Here is a 17,006-nt window from a genome sequence, read left to right as displayed (position 1 = left end):
ACCTGTAAACATCTCCAAGTGTCTCTATGATGCTATAAAAGGTTAATTTGAAGCTGAGAATTCATGGAAATTACTTCTAATGAATTTTGATTATGTTTAGAAAAGGTAATTATAACTTTAATTTTATTTAATTAATCATACATTTACAAATTATGGAATTAATTTATAAAAAGCAAATTTACCTTTGAACTCAATTCTTTGACTCCATATTTGTTAAAATTAGCTTCACTTTTAATTGGATTTTCCTTTGCAGTGCTTAATTCCCACAGAGCATTGTAGGTGAACCAGTGTTTTGCATTTTAGACTTAAAAAAAACCACAAGACCAAATACCAAATAGTAATCAATCGTGAAGTGGTTATTAAGCCTCTAATGTATGCACAGCATCAAGCCGAAGCAGCATATGGCTCGCACGCACTAGCGTCTTAGAGTCAACTGAAGTACTCAAGTCAGTACCTAGCTGAGGACACTCTGCAAATCAAACTCAAGAGTTGTGCATGCCGTTTTATGATGCTATATCCCTTGCAATCTTCCCTTGAGCAGAATGTGATGCATTTATTTTGTCTGGGATTGGCCATTGATCTCATTGTATCCGAAACGAGATCACAAGCAGAGAAACATGAATCAGTAGTAAATGTGCCCACAGGCTTTAGGCTTCTATTAAGCGTATTCCGACAAGCTGCTTTAAGGCTAAACTGCCTTCTCCTTCTGCTTGCCCTTCTGCCCTGGCCCGTTGAGCTACACCCCTGGGTCCTCTTGAACGTCTGCTCCCCCTCATTAGCTCATGTTTGGGATCTCCCTCATAGAACATCCTTTCGCACTTTTGATTTTTTTCTGCTGCTTTTAAACTTTGAGTTTCTGCTGTTAGTCAAACCAAGACGGAGGAACTAAGAATGGCTGATTTAACTTCCTGAACCGGGAGCTTCACTCGCCAGATCATGTCTGTCGCTAATGAGTAAATCTACATTGATCAATCTTTAATATTCTGTGCATGATTTTTATTTCCTGTCCAGGTATAAAGCGTAAGTACCTGTGCATTTTAAGTCTATGTACACAAACATGCACACATATGACCACAAACATATGTGTGCCTGCATCTGTATCCATATATCTGTACAGATAAACAGAATGCCAACATAGAATATCAATTTTGAATAGAATTCTATATTTGAAATAACATTTTTAGGTTACTTTGCCAAAAAAAAAATACTAAAAACTCAAATGGCCAGTCGTGTGAATCTTTTTACATTTGACATTAGAATTGCAGTGTGTGTGCTCTCGCGTGTGTTCATGTGTGTTGGATATGCCTATAGTTCTTGTACTTAAGAGGCTGAGACAGAATCATGAGCTAACAGGCTAGCTCGTGCTGTACAGCAATATTACAGCAAGATTCTGTCTGGGGAAAAAAGTGCAATTTTTCCTGTGTCTTTATTTAGTGTTAAATGAATAAGACTGTGAGAAAACAAGACTGCATGACCAGCATCCCCCTGCATTCCCCTCCCTTCAGGGTCAGCACGTATTCTGCACGTATTCTTTCTGACCCTGGGCTGCCATTTTGCCTTGACCTTCTTATCTCCTTGGCCTTCTTGTCCCGTTTAATGAGATTGCTCAGCTCTCCAGAAGGCAAGGTCCTGAGGCTGGACCCAGAACTCTGTCTCATCCTGTGGCCTCAGGACTAGGACCGCTGGTGAGGCCGACCCACAGTGCCTGCCCTGCCTGTGCCCTTGCTTCCCTCCTCTTCCTCGCCAAAGAGAGGCTGTTTGAATGGGAGTCTGTTGTGGTGCAGCTCTGATGCTCTTCCATGGTCATCCTGTCTCAAGAGAAAGGCAAGCCAGCATCCTCTGGACGTGCGCATCGTCATGCCGCGCCCTCTTCTTCCTCTGCTCTTCTCACTTCCAGTCTTACTGCCAAGCAGCCTGTTGTCTAGAAGGCTCTGATCTGCGGTGGATGTGTAACTCTCCTTGCTCCTAACGGCTGCAGGACTTACTGAAAAGGCGGCCTCTGTCTGGGGTCTCCTCTGCCTGCTGCACGGGGCTGGCGTTTCTGACGCCGCCCACGCTGCCGCCTTACATCTCTTGCTTTGGAATTCCTCCACTCCATGTCTTCGTTCATCTGACTTAGATCGCGTCTGCTTCATCTCTGCTTGGTGACACACGCTCGGGAAGGGTGAGGATTGTCGGTTCCTCTTCGAGGTGTTGTTTCCACACCTGGAACAACTCTTGACCGAGAGAATGACTAAGTAAGTAAACTCTCAACGGGGAAAGTCCTGAGAATGCAGCTCCTTGGAGGCCATTGTTAGGTGTGGAATTCTCATGAAGCACTGTTTTTGAGAAACAGTTGAGAAGACAAAAGACCTGACATGCAAGTTTTATAGCCAACACTGAGCACAGGGAAGACAAAGGCTTCTTTTTCCTCTTTTTTTCTTTTCTTGTTTTGCTGGGGCAGGGGAAGAAGAGCGGCTTCCATGAGTCTCAATAAATACTAGACTCGATGTGTCAATTAAGGCAATTCATAAGCACACTGTGGTAGCAGTTGTTTTCAAAATCCGATGCATGTGTTCAGCTGAGGGTCCTGGCTTTTACCCCTCCTCATATCCCTCACGGCAAATGCTGGCCCATGTAGAGCCATCTTTTCTTTCCTGTTTGTGAGACAGCTGGCGCTCTGATCTCTAGGTTAATTCTCCTTGGCTTTACTCTTTTTCTGAAGCGCTTGTTGAGCCACTCCCATGAGCCACTGCAGGTGCTTGGTAGCTGGGTAGGATGCAAGTGGGTGGGAGTGTGGAAAAGACGGAGCTGACTAATGGTTCCTTGGCTTCCTGGATATAGTAAACAAATACTGGGTGGTCGGCGCTTGAGTGGGTGTTGAGAGTGTACCACACCATTAGAAGGGAAGAAATAGCTTCTAAAACGCTGAGAACCATTTTCAGAGAAGATTGCACGCTTTCCAAACAAGTCACTTGAGTAGGCAGGTCCAAACCAAACTATTTGTAGGTGTCTTGTGAACGCCTTGAGGATGCTAATCGGTTCCAAACTTACAATTCCAGTATTCGGTATTTTCTCTTTTATTTCTTTCTCTGAAAATCAGCCCTTAAAACAGCCCAAAGAATGAAGTACAGTGCTGTTTTTGGAGGCTGGCTTTGGGGACAGAAGGAGGGGACTGGTAGACTGGTCTCCCTGGAAGATCACCATGTCTTTTGTGACCATTACCTTGTGGTCTTTTCATGCTTCCATAATTTTCCCGTCTCTCACCATGCTCACTACCAGCTAATCTGACCAGTTTCCCTTGGACAGACTGAGACTGTACCATGGGCCTGTGTGTCTTCAGATATAAGCTGGATGCCTTCATGGACACTGGGGGAGTGAGGTTAGAAGGCCGAGCTCAGTCAGCATTTTCTCTGCAATAAAGAAGATAACCATTTATTGGATCATTTATTTATGGCAATAGCTGAAGTTAAGGTCTTAAGACTTTCAGGAATTTAGGGAGGATATTAAGTATGGAGAGAAAATGAGATAGTCCTAAGCTGAAATTGATGGATTTCCTAAATTTTTCTATTTGTTTTTATCAAGGTTTTAATTTGTTTTGCTTTTAAGCCCATCTGGTTAAAGAAAATCTTCCAGTAGCCTCAAGGCTAATGATACTTGACACAACGGAGTTTATAAATATGGTTGTCACTTATTGAAAGACCACTGTATATCCGCTAAGAGAACTTCCAACCCTGTTCAGGATCCACGTTTGCAACGAACCCATATTTTCATCAGCTGCTATGATAATTTAACTATTAACTGGAGGATTTTAGTTCTGAATGGGAAATGGGGACCGTGTGGACTGTGAACATGTGTTTTCAGAGTTCTTGATATTTGGGATTAAAAGCATGAACATAGTAATGTGGATATCCAATCATTAACAAATCAAATTTAGCTGATGTTCCAAACAGTCATTGTATGGTTATAGGAGACAGGTTTGTAAGGTTTATCTGTGGCTGTTCCAGCCCCCAAGACACCGTAATGTTAGCCTTCTTAAAAGGAAGTCTATTGCTCTTACTTGAGTACTGGGATTGAGCCCAGGGTTTGACCTTGCTAAGTAGGCTACATCCCAGTCTCCTCCTGACACCAGATGATCTGGAAATCTTGGTCTTCCTGCCTTCCCTTCTGAATGCTTGGACTATAGGGTTGTGCCTGCACACAAACACCTATATACCTCTGCACGCAGCATACCAAGGGTCAGTGTGGGAAGCTCTCAAATCCTGAGCTGTGGCCTTCTTCATAAATATTTTCACAAGCATTTATCTACTAGACATCTGCCAGCCCGGCACAGTGTAACCTTGTCCATATGCTTTGCTGTATGATGTAGAAGGGAGCTTCGCACAGGCAGGGCTGGCTGATTCACATCCCTCCTACCCAATGCAGCCCAGGCTCCAAGTGTTGCATTTTCACTGACAAGATGGATCCTGTACTATGTGTTTACTACGTAAATATAATATTGAGCAAACCCACACGTATCAACTTTCCTCTTTCTTGTCAGGTCAAGTACAAACGAGATTTCGAAGAGAGCAGAGGCAGAGGATTCAGCATCGTCACGGATACTCCTGAGCTGCAGAGGCTGAAGAGGACCCAGGAGCAGATCAGTAACGTAGGTGCCCTTTGTCGTGATGATGAGGTGGCCCTGGTGTGTGTGTGTGTGGGTAGGAGTGTGAGACTGAGCTTGTGTGGAGCATGGCTGTTGCAAGTGTGTCCAATCTCCTCAGAACACACTTCGACCTCACCTGTTAAATCTGCAGCCTAGCGTCTATAACAAGAGTCTTCTTCATATATTTGGAATATCTCCCAGCCTTCATATTTGGTCAAGATTGAATGTTTATAATGAAAAATTCTGACATTTTTCTCCATGTAGATAACCATATAAAGTTAATATATAGTTTGGATATAGTAAAAAAATATGGTCTTTTCTAATTGTGCACATGCTTAATGTCTGTTAATCATATGCTACATCTAATTTTAGAAATAAACATTGGCTAATGTAGTTATTTTCTACTTGAAAAAAAACCACATCTTTTTTAGTAATATATTTTCTAGAATAACAAAAATCAGGACAGGAAGAATGCCGAAGCACATTAGAATGTGAATTCTTACTAATGGTAGATAAACAGTTCATTCTTGATTTTTGTAACTCAAATGTGTGATGGTATGTCTTCTAATGTATTGCATGAAATGCATCAAAATGCACTTTTCTACAAAGGGGTAGGTTTCACGTTAGATATCCAGAGTGGAAATTAAAAACTGTGTATGTTATATTACGGTATAGCAAACATGCAAAGCTGCTACCACGATCATGAGATTGTGGATATCACTTGTCACAGAAATCTGACATATATATATAAAACAGAATATGTATATTATATATACATATACATAACAGATACTATAAGTAAGATAGCCCTAATTTCTAGGAAATGTTTATCATTAGCAGATGGATTTAAATTTAGTGATACTGGGCCACAGTCATGAGCTACATGCACATATATGTATGTCTACACACCCTCACACACACATACTCACCCTATTTTTAGATGGAGTTTAGCATGTAATTAGAGAAAATGTTACTGGTTAAAAATTCAGGAATGGAACGATTTGGTGTTTAAAATGTTATTTCAAGGCCAGGAAGAGGCCTCTCTCTTTATCACACTCTCTATGGTTTACCTATTGTCTGGTCTTTATACGGACATTCTCTATTGGAGGCTTTTCTTCTTTTCATTTAAAGAGACAGAGTTGACTTTTAGGAGCTGATGCTATTCATTGGATCCCATGGTTTTTCTCATGACTTGACTGCCTATAGCGAATAGTAAGGACAGTCACCTCCATTCTTCTCTCATCCGTCCTTCCCTCAAGTCAAAACCCATTCTTACTTTACAAACACAAACCAGAGATGCTCTTCAATGACAGTTCTGCTCAGAGTTTTAAAATGCTATGCCAGCTGCAGTTCCCAATGCTTGACTAGCATAGACATTTATTTCTGGAAGAACTAAGCCAACTCTACGTGAGACCGTCCATGTGAAGGATAGCACGGGGGTTACAGTTCACTCAAAGGTGAGCCTTTTCATTTATCTTCAAATTAAGTCAGTGTTCATAAGTAATTGGAAAATAACTCATCTTCTCACCCAATTTATCCTTAGCTGGAGTATACTTTACATGCAATGCCAGAGGTCGTTTGCAGATCCATTCTTAACTGTGCAAAACCCCTTATGATGCAGGTATGTATTAATCTATAATTACCGTGTTCATAGCAGTCTATACAAAACAGCAGTAAGATATAGCCTCTGAGATAGACGACGGTCAGTTGCAAAAGCATCTCATTTAGACCACAGCTACGCCACTCCTCTCTTGCTTTCTCTTGGTGTTAGGTACCGTAGGAATCACAGTAGTAGTGCATTGAGCCATGATGGGGCCTATCAATGCTTGGGTTGCAGTAAAGAACAGATTCCACAGTACTTCTGTTAAGACTGCTCCTGAAGAAGGGGACCTACCAAGCATCCTGAGGTCTGGTGAATTTATTCCTTATAGGACCAGCACCTCATGGAACTTTCCCATTCTGCATGAGGTTTTTCCATATTACTCCAGGGTCTCTTGCCATAAGAAACCTGACTTGATTTAAAAAGTTCCACATTGGTTTTTCTAACTTTCTAGACAGTTTTAACATAAAGTTTTAACATAAAGTTTTAACAAAAACTTCTAACAGTTAGAAGAGATTTGTGAGTTGAGTCTTACTTTAGACCCCTGGTGATGGAGGGGCTCGAGTGATCATTATAATCTATGTTTTTCTTTTTAATCTACTTTGTAAAAATATATTTTCCGTTCATTTTGCCTTTGGATATTTAGTGGCTCTTCCTAAGCTACTGTTAATCCCCTTTGGACTGAGGCAAATATAAAGACATGAAGCTGTGAATTTAATAACTCCTAGGTGTTTGGGGTAATATGTTATGGATGAGTGGGCATTTTTGATTGCTTGTGTCTGTGTCTGTCACTGTTATGAAAAATTTTCAGACACTCTCATGTTCATTTGTCTCGGAATTGAAGTCATTTGGAAATAGCCACTCAGTCTGCAAATGTGACAGGGGGTGTGGATAAAACAGAGCCATAAATTTTACATTTTGTATAATAAAAGAGGTAAATGTGGGTTAGCTCCACCCTCTTCATTTTGGTTCCCCATAATGACAACACAGTGAACGCAGGGGGATGCATTAGGTACTAGCATTTAAAGTGTGTCTCCCACACTCCTCAGGAGAGAGGCAGAAAGGAGAAAAAGAGGTGGAGTTTGGAATTTCCTTACCCATTGGAAAGAAGCAGGACTTGGCTTTTGAAATAAAACTCATCATTCCCTGGTGATGTTTCAGATGATGTCTTCATTTGAGACATTCGGATCAGAGGGAGTTTGACTGGTTGGGCTTAGAGATTTTTTTTTTTAATGAGAAGTTAGGATATTCAGCTGGAAAGTTTAATAGTGGACAATGCTTCCAAGTTCAGGTTTTGTTTCCAGTCTTCGTGCAGCAGCCTACAGCTAGGGAAGTTTGCAGGAAGTGCTGTCGTACGATCCCTGGGTTCTATGGGGTTCCATAATTAAGCCACTCCGGTTTCATATGCCTTCTTTGACCCTCTCCCCCCTGAAATCCTTATACATCTTTGGGTGTTTATTAACACACAAAGGAGGGTGCACATACAAAGGTAAATCTAGGAACGTCATGCCTCTGGGGAACAATAGAACATCTTCAGTCTTGTCTGTCTACCTCCAGCTTGTTACAACTCAAGTTTCAGATGGTTCCCACGCTCCAACCTCTGAATAGGGTTGGGTGTTCAGGATACCTGCAACAGGGTAGCAAGGCAGCCTGCTCAATATTGCAAGGGCCCAGTGTGGCCTGCCGGAGATGACTGATGTCTTTCCCTGTGCCTGCTTAAGCGCGCACAGGGGCTACGCTTTCAATTAACTCACAGTGTGGGGATAGATTGAGGAAGACAATGGTAAAAGCCAGCCCTAAGAGGTTGTTACAGCCTTCCTGGCATAGATAAACACTGTTATCTAATTCATCACAGGTGGAAGGAAAGTATCATATGAAGAGGAAAGAAGAAGAAGACAATGAGAGAATGCCGGGCATTCTCAGACTGACGGAAATAGTAAGTGTATCCTTGCAGCACAGTGGGAAGAGTGTCCTTACACCATTGCCCACCAGACTATTTCTCTTACTCTGTGAGTGTCTGTAACTTTGATTATGTATCCTGTCTCCAAACTATACTGTTATTACTACCACTTGCAGTCCACCATTCCATTCATAAGAAATGCTTGCTTGCTTTGCAAGAAAAGCTAAGATCAAAAGCTGTCTGTAATTTGATACTGAAATGTAATTAATTCTAAGTCTTTTGATATGGCCACATAAATTTTCATTGGCTTAGAATGTAAAATAAATTATATGCCCATTAATAAACTCACGAGGACGCTGCTGATTTAGTTCCCCGAGACTTTACGAGTTAGCTGCAGAAATATTGGATTATTGGGACTAAATAATTGAATACAATGTCTATGGACTATTAAAAGATTTGATTCAAAGTTAGGTTGAATGGAAGGGTGAGCGTGAGAGCGTAGGGATGATTATCTAGGGATTTGGTCTCTGTTTGTAATTTAAATAAATCATTCTGACAGACTCTTGACTGTAACCATGTTCAGCTGCTGACAGTGTAAAATTGAGTTGTATGGGTGGACAGAAGACAAGCAGTCGAGAGAAATCCCCAAAGGTAAAATTTGTTATGTAATTGGGTCAACTCATGCATGAGAAATGCATACTAATTGTAAACTGGTGGCAAAATTATCCTGTAGGAGGCAATTAGGTCTTATATGAATCCAAACAACTGACTTGGGGGACCTTGCTTTCTTTCGGTACACAGAGAAGGCAGAAGTAGTTACTGAAAGGAGAGGAAGATTAAAATTAGAAAGTCACGCAGCATGCGGATGGTTTTTTTGTTGTTGCTGCTAAATTTTCTCCTAATACAAGCAACATAACTTGTATCATTAAGTGAAAATCTACACGAAGGCTCTTGATTTTAAGTAGTTCACTACACTGAGCAGTATGTAAGGAGAATGGGATGGTAGTTTATTATAACCCATCGTAACATAATCAATAAACTGTGAAGTCGCGATACCTAAGATACAAACCCTGGGAGGCTTGTGCTTTTAGGATGAACGCCTATGTTGCTTTAGTGGCCTGCATTTCCCCTCGAGCTCATCTCTGCTAGTAACCCTGATATAATCCAATGGAACAGTGGGGCAGTAGCGTGCTTTCTGAAGGCAGGGGGCAAGTGTGTCGAAGAAAGCAATGGGACAATAGCTCATATTTTACTTATAATGTCTAACACATGTTCATGAATAGTTCATGGGTTTTGGAACACTTTGACACACTGTTTAATTAGACCTTCTGAACAACCTCTCTCCTTAGGGACAGGATTTCTATAAGGAATACTTACACTTTTCCGTGAAAATATATATGGAAAATTACCTTTTGGCCTTTTCCTTCCCATTTATGGTTGTCCCCCACACCTGGCTTTGCTTTATTCTTTCATGTGGGGCAGGACTTCAAAGGCCGATCTCTGCTTTTTGTCCCCATTTTGTTGAGCCACAGCCACCTAAAGCAACAAGTATGTCTTAGATCCGTAATCACCTGAGCGTGGCAAGAACCCTGGGTTCTCGCTAACTAGCCTTGCCTCGAGGGGAGCTTTGAGAAGAGCCACCGAAATATGAGAATCAGCACCTGCGACTTCCTCTTGGACACAGAGTAAGAATCCAGAGGTGATTTCTCGAGGTGCCGCTTCTGAGAAAAATGTCTCCTCGTTTCTCGGTTTCCACCTGTCTTCCTGTTTCAGTCTCTATAGCAGCTTCTCCACCCCCCCCTTTTTTTTTCCTTTGAAGTGTCTCACATTCTCTCATGCTATCTTAAATACCATCATTAGATGAGTCTTACTAAAGTATCTGTTTCATCAAGATCTTGCTTGTGACCCATTAAATACCCCCCCCCCCTTGGCTCTCTTCTTTGAGCTGGATGAAGTCTACTCTCCTATGCCCTTTATGGACTCTCATGACCTTTCACAATTGCCCTGAACTATTTCCGGCCTTATCTTCCACTGCCTGTCAACACTGTTTGCCCATTTCTTTTAGGCCTGGTCTTGATATGTCCTCTGGACTTTCCTGTGAGTCATTTCTCTTGTTTCAGTCAATTTGACACCACTGGGAGATGAAGTCCTGACCCCTGACCCCAGTGTTCACTCACCAACTGGTTAGTGGTCTTTCCCTCCTCTGGAATCCTTGTGTGCTTCGAGGAGGGCTATATTTATTTTCTGTAGTCATTTCACATGTTATAGTCCGCATTCCGGTTGTAACCAGTATTTTATGCATCTTATAGTTTTACTTCTTTAACTTTAAGAGAATGGAGATTGTATACTCTTTCAGTCAGCGTCCTTTAATCTCCAGAATGCAGAGAGTAGCACACTGTCTCCTCTGGTCAGAACATGCCCCTGTTCCTTACTTGGGTTTCTGTAGTACAGTCTTGATTGTTCTTGCTCCTTTCCAGGTCATTTACCACATGAATTTTTGCAAATTATTCCTAAAATACACATTTGATTGTGTCATGGTCTCTTTTAGAGTCTGTCCTAACAGATCCCTACTGCCTTTAGGATAAAACATAAAATACGTTGCATGGAAATAAGGGCTATCCCTGGTTTATAGAGAGCTGAGACTTGGAGTTTTTGTGTCCCTCTTGCCTCTGAGCCCCGTGGACTTTTCCTTCCTTCCTTCTTTCCTTCCTTCCTTCCTTCCATCTGTCCTTCCTTCCTTCCTTCATTAATTAATTTACTGTACATCTTGACCAGAGTTCCACAGTTTCCCCTCCCCCCTCTGCTCCCAGTCCTGCTCCCCTACCCCCACCCCACTCCTTACCCTCTGTGCCCCACCCACCCACTCCTCCTCCCTTTCTCTTCAGAAGAGGGCAGGCCTCCCATGGATATCAACCAGCCTTGGCATATCCAGTTACAGTAAGGCTAGGCTCGCCTTCTCCAATTGAAGCTAGAGGAGCCACCCAGTAGAGGGAAAGGGTCCCAAAGGTAGGCAAAAAAGTCAGCCCCTGTTCCTGCTGTCAGGAGTCCCACAGGAAGACCAAGCTACACAACTTGTACATATGTGCAGAGGGTCTATGTCAGCCCTATCCATGCTGCCTGGCTGGCGGTTCAGTCTATGTGGGTCCCTTTGGGGCCAGGATAGTCGATTTTGTATGTTTTCTTGAGGGACCCTTGAATCCTCTGGCTCCTTCAATCCTTCCTCCCCGTCTTCCGCAGGATTCCCCCAGCTCCACTTAATGTGTGGCTGTGGGTCTCTGCCTCTGTGTCCATGTGTTGCTGGGTGAAGCCTCTCTGATGATAGTTGTATTTGGCAATGATAACATCCAGGAATCGATGAGGGTGACCCTAGCAATGGAGGATATGGGTCCTGAAGTGGGCATCTCCTGGAAGCAGGCAAGACTTCTAGGGAAAAATTGGAACAGCAGCCCAGCCACAAACCCTTCAGCCTGCAATTTGTCCTGCTTACAAGATGTGTAGGACTGAAGACGGAGCAGAAAGTGAGGGAACGGCCTGTCAAAGCCTGGTCCAGCTTGAGACCCAGGTCATGAGAGGGAGCCCACCCTGACACTGCAATGATACTCTGCTATATTTGGTGGTGGGTCATTTGACTTTGCTCTCTGTCTTTCTGCTCTTGCCATATCCTTTTAGGGATCCATTGGCGTTTTTAACTCTGTCGTTCCACATTAGACTGTAGAAAGGTGTCATCCAGCAGAGTGATAAACTGGAGAACAAAGGAATTGCCACTCCCCTCCCCACCTCACTTCTGTTTTGGGTCAGTTTAGCTCTCTACCTACTCAGGCTCATAAAACTTTTCTTAGGATAAATGCCACAGTAAAGGAAGGGACTAATCTGCTCTTTCAATGTAAGATTTCTGGTGGCCCAGTTAGTACTTGGTATGTAGCCCAAGCCCAATAAATGTGTACTGAATAGCCCACCTGAGGCAGGAATTAGTAGAAATGCATAGCAATATCTTCTGTGTCTTCTTTCTTATTAGAATCCCACTTTAGAAGGATCTTAAGCTTTAGAAAATGCTTTGATCTTTTTCATTCATTCTTGTTTATATTGCTTGATAATACCTAGGTTTTCTTGTGTGGTGACTTCTACAGTTTTATAGAACAACTGTAGCAATACTTCCCCAGTAAAGTATGGTTTATGGCTTCCTACTGTGTTACATAAAAATTTAAGTATATTGAAAGTGCAAGGACTACCAATGTTCTGGACCACCATAGCCAGAGTATTTTTTAAAAAGACCAAACCAAACCCATAAAAAGTGTTCTAAAGACTTATAAAAACTGCTTCTGTTTTGTATTAGCTTTCTCCATACTCTGGTAGAGCACCTGGCAGAAGTGATGGAGGGAGGAAGGATTTATTCCACTCAGAGGGTACAGTCCATCATGGCAGAGAAGGCAGAGGCAAGAAGCTGAGGTCAAGATGGTGGAAACTTACAGCACAGGCTTCTTTGGAGCTTGGCAATTCAAGAAACAGAGAGCGCTAGTCAAAACCAGAATGTCTATCACCTTCAAAGGCTGCCCTTATTGCTGTATGTATGCCAGCTAGGCACCATGTCCCCAACTTTTGTAACCTGCTATGGTGGTGTAAATAGATTCTGCCCCCATAGATTCATGTGTTTGAACACTTTGTCATAAGGAGTGGCACTATTAGTAGGTGTGGCTTTGTTGCAGGAAGGGTGTCGCTGTTGGGTTTTAAGGCCGCCTGTGCTCAGGGTTTGTCTAGTGTGGAAGACAGTCTCCTCCTGGTTGCCTTCAAGTCAAGATGTAGAACTCTTGGCTTCTCCCGCACCAAGTCTGCCTGCGTAATGTCATGCTTCCTGCCATGATGGTAATGGACTGAATCTCTGAAACTGAAAGCCAGCTCCAATTAGGTGTTTGCCTTTGTAAGAGTTGCTATGGTGGTGTCTCTTGTTGCTGTGGTGGTGTCTCTTCATAGCAATAAAACCCTAACCCTAACCCTAACCCTAACCCTAACCCTAACCCTAACCCTAACCCTAACCCTAACCCTAACCCTAACCTTCTGAAAAAGCACCACCAGTTGAGGCTCAAGTATTCAACTACAGGAGTGAACATTTCACATTCGGACCACAGAAAGTCTATATTGCAAATACCACAGGTTGGGTGCCTAATACAACAGAGATTTGTTCGCTCACTCATCTAGAGCCAGGCCACACTAGGTTGAGGTTGAGTAGGGTTGGGTTTTGGTGAGGACTCTCTTCCCAGGTTGCAAACTATCACTGGACCCTCCTCGTGTCTTTTCCTTTCTTTGCTATGCAGGTCATCTCCTTATTTTACAAGGGTGTTCATTGGTCCAATGGGCTTGAGACTCCACCCTTATGACTTCATTTAACTTTGCCTTAAATTTTTAAAGACTGGATTCCAAATACAGTCACAGTGGTGGCTAGAGCATCACCGTATGAATATTCGGGGTGGCGGGGAGAAGTACAATTCTATCTGCAAAAGCACCAAATAAGACATAGTCTACATACATTACAGGGAAGATAAGAAGTGATAGGTGATGTATGCACTGTAAAGGCACTTTGAAAAACTCTGAGTCAGGGTACAATTGTAAACCACTCCTGTAAGCTAGCTTGGTCAGTAGCCTGAGAAGACATAAACTGCTACTGCTACCATTTCGGACAACTTCTGATGATGTTAACGGAAGAGCAGTTAACAAACAGTCATAAATATGTTTTGAAATTTCCCAGATTTTGGTTAAATTCTGTAGCTCAAAATTTAGACTTTGTGTGCCTTAGACTGGCAGGTGAGTTTGAGCTACTCTGAATATAAGCCAGAGTGGAGGAGAGAGAGCGTAGGAAGGAAAGCTTCTTACACTCGGGGAGCCTCATAAGGACTAGCATTTGAAGAAATGTCTCCATTTCTTGGGGATGATACAATTTCAAACTTATATAGCATCTAAATTTTCTTCCTGATGTCATTGTATATTGTGAGACACATCTCACAGCAGGAGGGTCATAAATATTAAGGAAAAGCTAGAAGTCTTATATAAGTATTTGTGAACTATCATTAACAGTTATGCTGTGTAATTATGATTTTGGTGGATCTGTGGAGGTATGTTTAAATCTTGTCTTTTTAGTTAATAAGAGTGATACTCAAATATTATTTTATCTTATTAGAAAATTATAATTCAAGAGCACCTTATTACAAAGATTTGATTTGAAACCCATTAGTACTCCAAGGTCAGTAGGCACACACAATTAAAGAACAAGCTACAATTTGGAAGTTAGAGGGTGTGCATGTGTATAAATGTGATTATATGTAGCCACATTCATCATTTGATATTTTATTTTCCTAGAGGAACTATATTCTGAAATTTTTACTTCTTGACCTTTGAATTGAGAATTGAGCAGAGTCACCACAAAAGTCATAGTTTCTTCAAATAGAAATTTAGAGATTCTTTTTGTTTTCTTCAAGTAGAATTGTATTTTCTCCATAGAAAAGAGTTAGAAGGTAGCTCTGGTGACCAGGACAGTAAAGAAGACACAACTGCCAGACTCTGCTCAATTCAAAGGATAACAAGAAGTAAACTATCATTTTTTGGCTTGCATACATTGTTTCCTTGATTTTTTCTTTCATGGTTATATTGACTGTAACAAAGTCAACTTTTTAAGAAATAATCTCCATCGATATTATAGGATTTAATCTGTTTAACTTCAGCTTTGAGTTACTATGTTGCTAGAATTACAGAAGTGTTCAAAGTTAGATGTGTTTAGCAAGCTACACAACAGAATATAGACTTAGAAAAAAGACTGAAGGCCTTAAAAATAATCTTTCTCCCCTTCCTCTTCCAGTACTACCCTTCCATTTTCTTCTTCCTTCTCTACCTCTCCTCTTCTCCTTCCCTTTTCATTGGTGACGATGGAACCCAAGGCCTTGGGTTTGCTAACGCAGCATGTAACCACTGAGCTAAACTCCAGATCCTCCTTGGAACCTTTACTATTTTGGATGATGAGAACCTGTTTCTTCTTAAATGGCATCCATCGTTATTTTTATGTAACTGTTGGGAGAACAAGCTGATGTTCTAGTTTTCTGTTGTTGTATTGTTTTCTTTTTTGGGGGGAGGGTTAGTTTGGCTGTGCTGTGGATTTAGAACCAGGCTCTCTGTGTGCAGGCTAACCTCAAATCCCTGGGTTCAAATGATCCCCTTCCCCCTCTTGAGTGACCGAGACTATTTGCATGCTCTGTTGGACCTGGCTTCTATTTTATGCTGGACTCCTTTTAAAATAAATGCTTTGTCTATGAAAATAAGGTAGAAGACAAAGGTTGCCTTTCCAAGTGCCTTACATGAGCACATATGTTCAGTAAACACTGGCTGTGAACCTACATTACACCAGGCCTTGTGTATTTAGAAGAGAGAACCATCATTTTATCAGATGCCTTTTGTGTTCACAGTGGGATATGTGGGGCAGACAGGTATGGCTTTAGCCAACATGGAGGGTTCAGACAATGGGGTATGAAATATCAAAAGCAGGAAAGGGAGGGGTAACATGTTAAAGGTTAGGACACTCAATATTCGGTGCAGGAGAAATCCTGTTAGCAAATTGTGGGTGGAGGCAAGATAGCTGACAGAGACACTGTATTTTCAAGCATGTCTATTTTGGGCATCTATAAATTCAAAATGCAGATTCTGAAGAGAATTTGCTTATTAACTTAAACATTTTAAAATGTCTCCTGTGTATAGACACTTCGGAGACAAGGAATATGAGCGGTAAAGTAGGCGTGACCCTTGACCTCAGCAAGCTTGTAGCTAACCTCTGAAAGTCTAGAAATTAATTGTCATAGCAACACTTATACTAAATTAGATAACATAGCTACTTTCCTAGTTGTGATTAATGCTGGATAGAGGGAGATACTATGTTAATATGAGAAGAGTAGCTATCCTGTGTTCCGGAGATGAAGAAATAGAACTTTTGACCTTACTATTTAAAAAGGATTTTAAAAGGATTTTACTGAGGGCTGGGGAGATGGCTCAGCAGGGTATTGCTGTGCAAACATGAGGACCTGAGTTCAAATCCTCAGAATCTTTATAAAAACTGCATGTAGTTACATATGGCTGTAGCTCCAGTACTGTGGGCTATGGAGAGATGGGGGCTGTTGAGGCTTGCTGGGTACTAGCCTAGCTCCAGGTTCAGTGACAGCTTCTGTCTCCAGGGAGGACAGTACATGAACCAGGAGCTCAAAGTCCTCCCGTGCCCTCTGCTTATACATGGGTTACATACCTGCAAACACACAAACACACGTGTACATATCACATGCACATATCAGAGACACCCACACACACACTCACGCACACACACACATGGGCACACACACGCATGCATGCATAAGCACACTCGCAGTTGACTGAGCTACACTCTTGTTAAAGTAGTAGGTGCTGTTAATTGTGTTCTCTCATTGCTCTGCATCTATTTTTCCCAATTCCCTGTTTACCTGTCAGCATGGGTTTCTAAAAATACTCAGAATTCAATCAAACTGCCGAAATTGCTTAGCAGAAGTATAAAATGGGAAATGTGGATTTGTTCCACAAAACAAAACACAGCATTTAACCAAATCATACCATTATCTGTAAAATGGCACAGATGTTTAATGTTGGAAGACTATTGGTCAACTAATGAATTGGTGATGGCTAAAAGAATATAATAACATGTATTCTCACACTTACAAGCATCCTACATATGCTTCCTCTGCTTTTGTGCCTATGACAAATTTGAAAAGTCAAAGGTATAATTATGTATATTTTTCATTTGTCTTCTTATTTTCTCCTGTCTGTAGGGCAATACTTTAACATTTTGAATTTTTCACAATAAGAGTGAGGACGTTAAGAAGACG

General features: G+C 41.7%; 1 protein-coding gene across 2 annotated transcripts in view; it reads left to right on the top strand.

The window, feature by feature from the left end:
* Nebl (nebulette) overlaps positions 1 to 17,006 on the top strand; it is a 351,844-nt gene that overhangs the window by 184,691 nt on the left and 150,147 nt on the right. For both annotated transcript variants that reach the window (XM_087590873.1, XM_087590871.1), the window contains exon 4: positions 4,520 to 4,627. In XM_087590873.1, the coding sequence (XP_087446999.1) occupies positions 4,520 to 4,627 (108 nt within the window). The remainder of the gene's footprint in view (positions 1 to 4,519; positions 4,628 to 17,006) is intronic.

This window comes from Rattus norvegicus, chromosome 17 (genome assembly GCF_021556685.1).
Source record: "Rattus norvegicus strain SHRSP/BbbUtx chromosome 17, alternate assembly SHRSP_T2T, whole genome shotgun sequence".
NCBI classification, from domain to species: Eukaryota; Metazoa; Chordata; class Mammalia; order Rodentia; family Muridae; genus Rattus; species Rattus norvegicus.
Note: the sequence above shows the minus strand (reverse complement) of the source record. Positions and strands in the feature narration are given on the sequence as shown.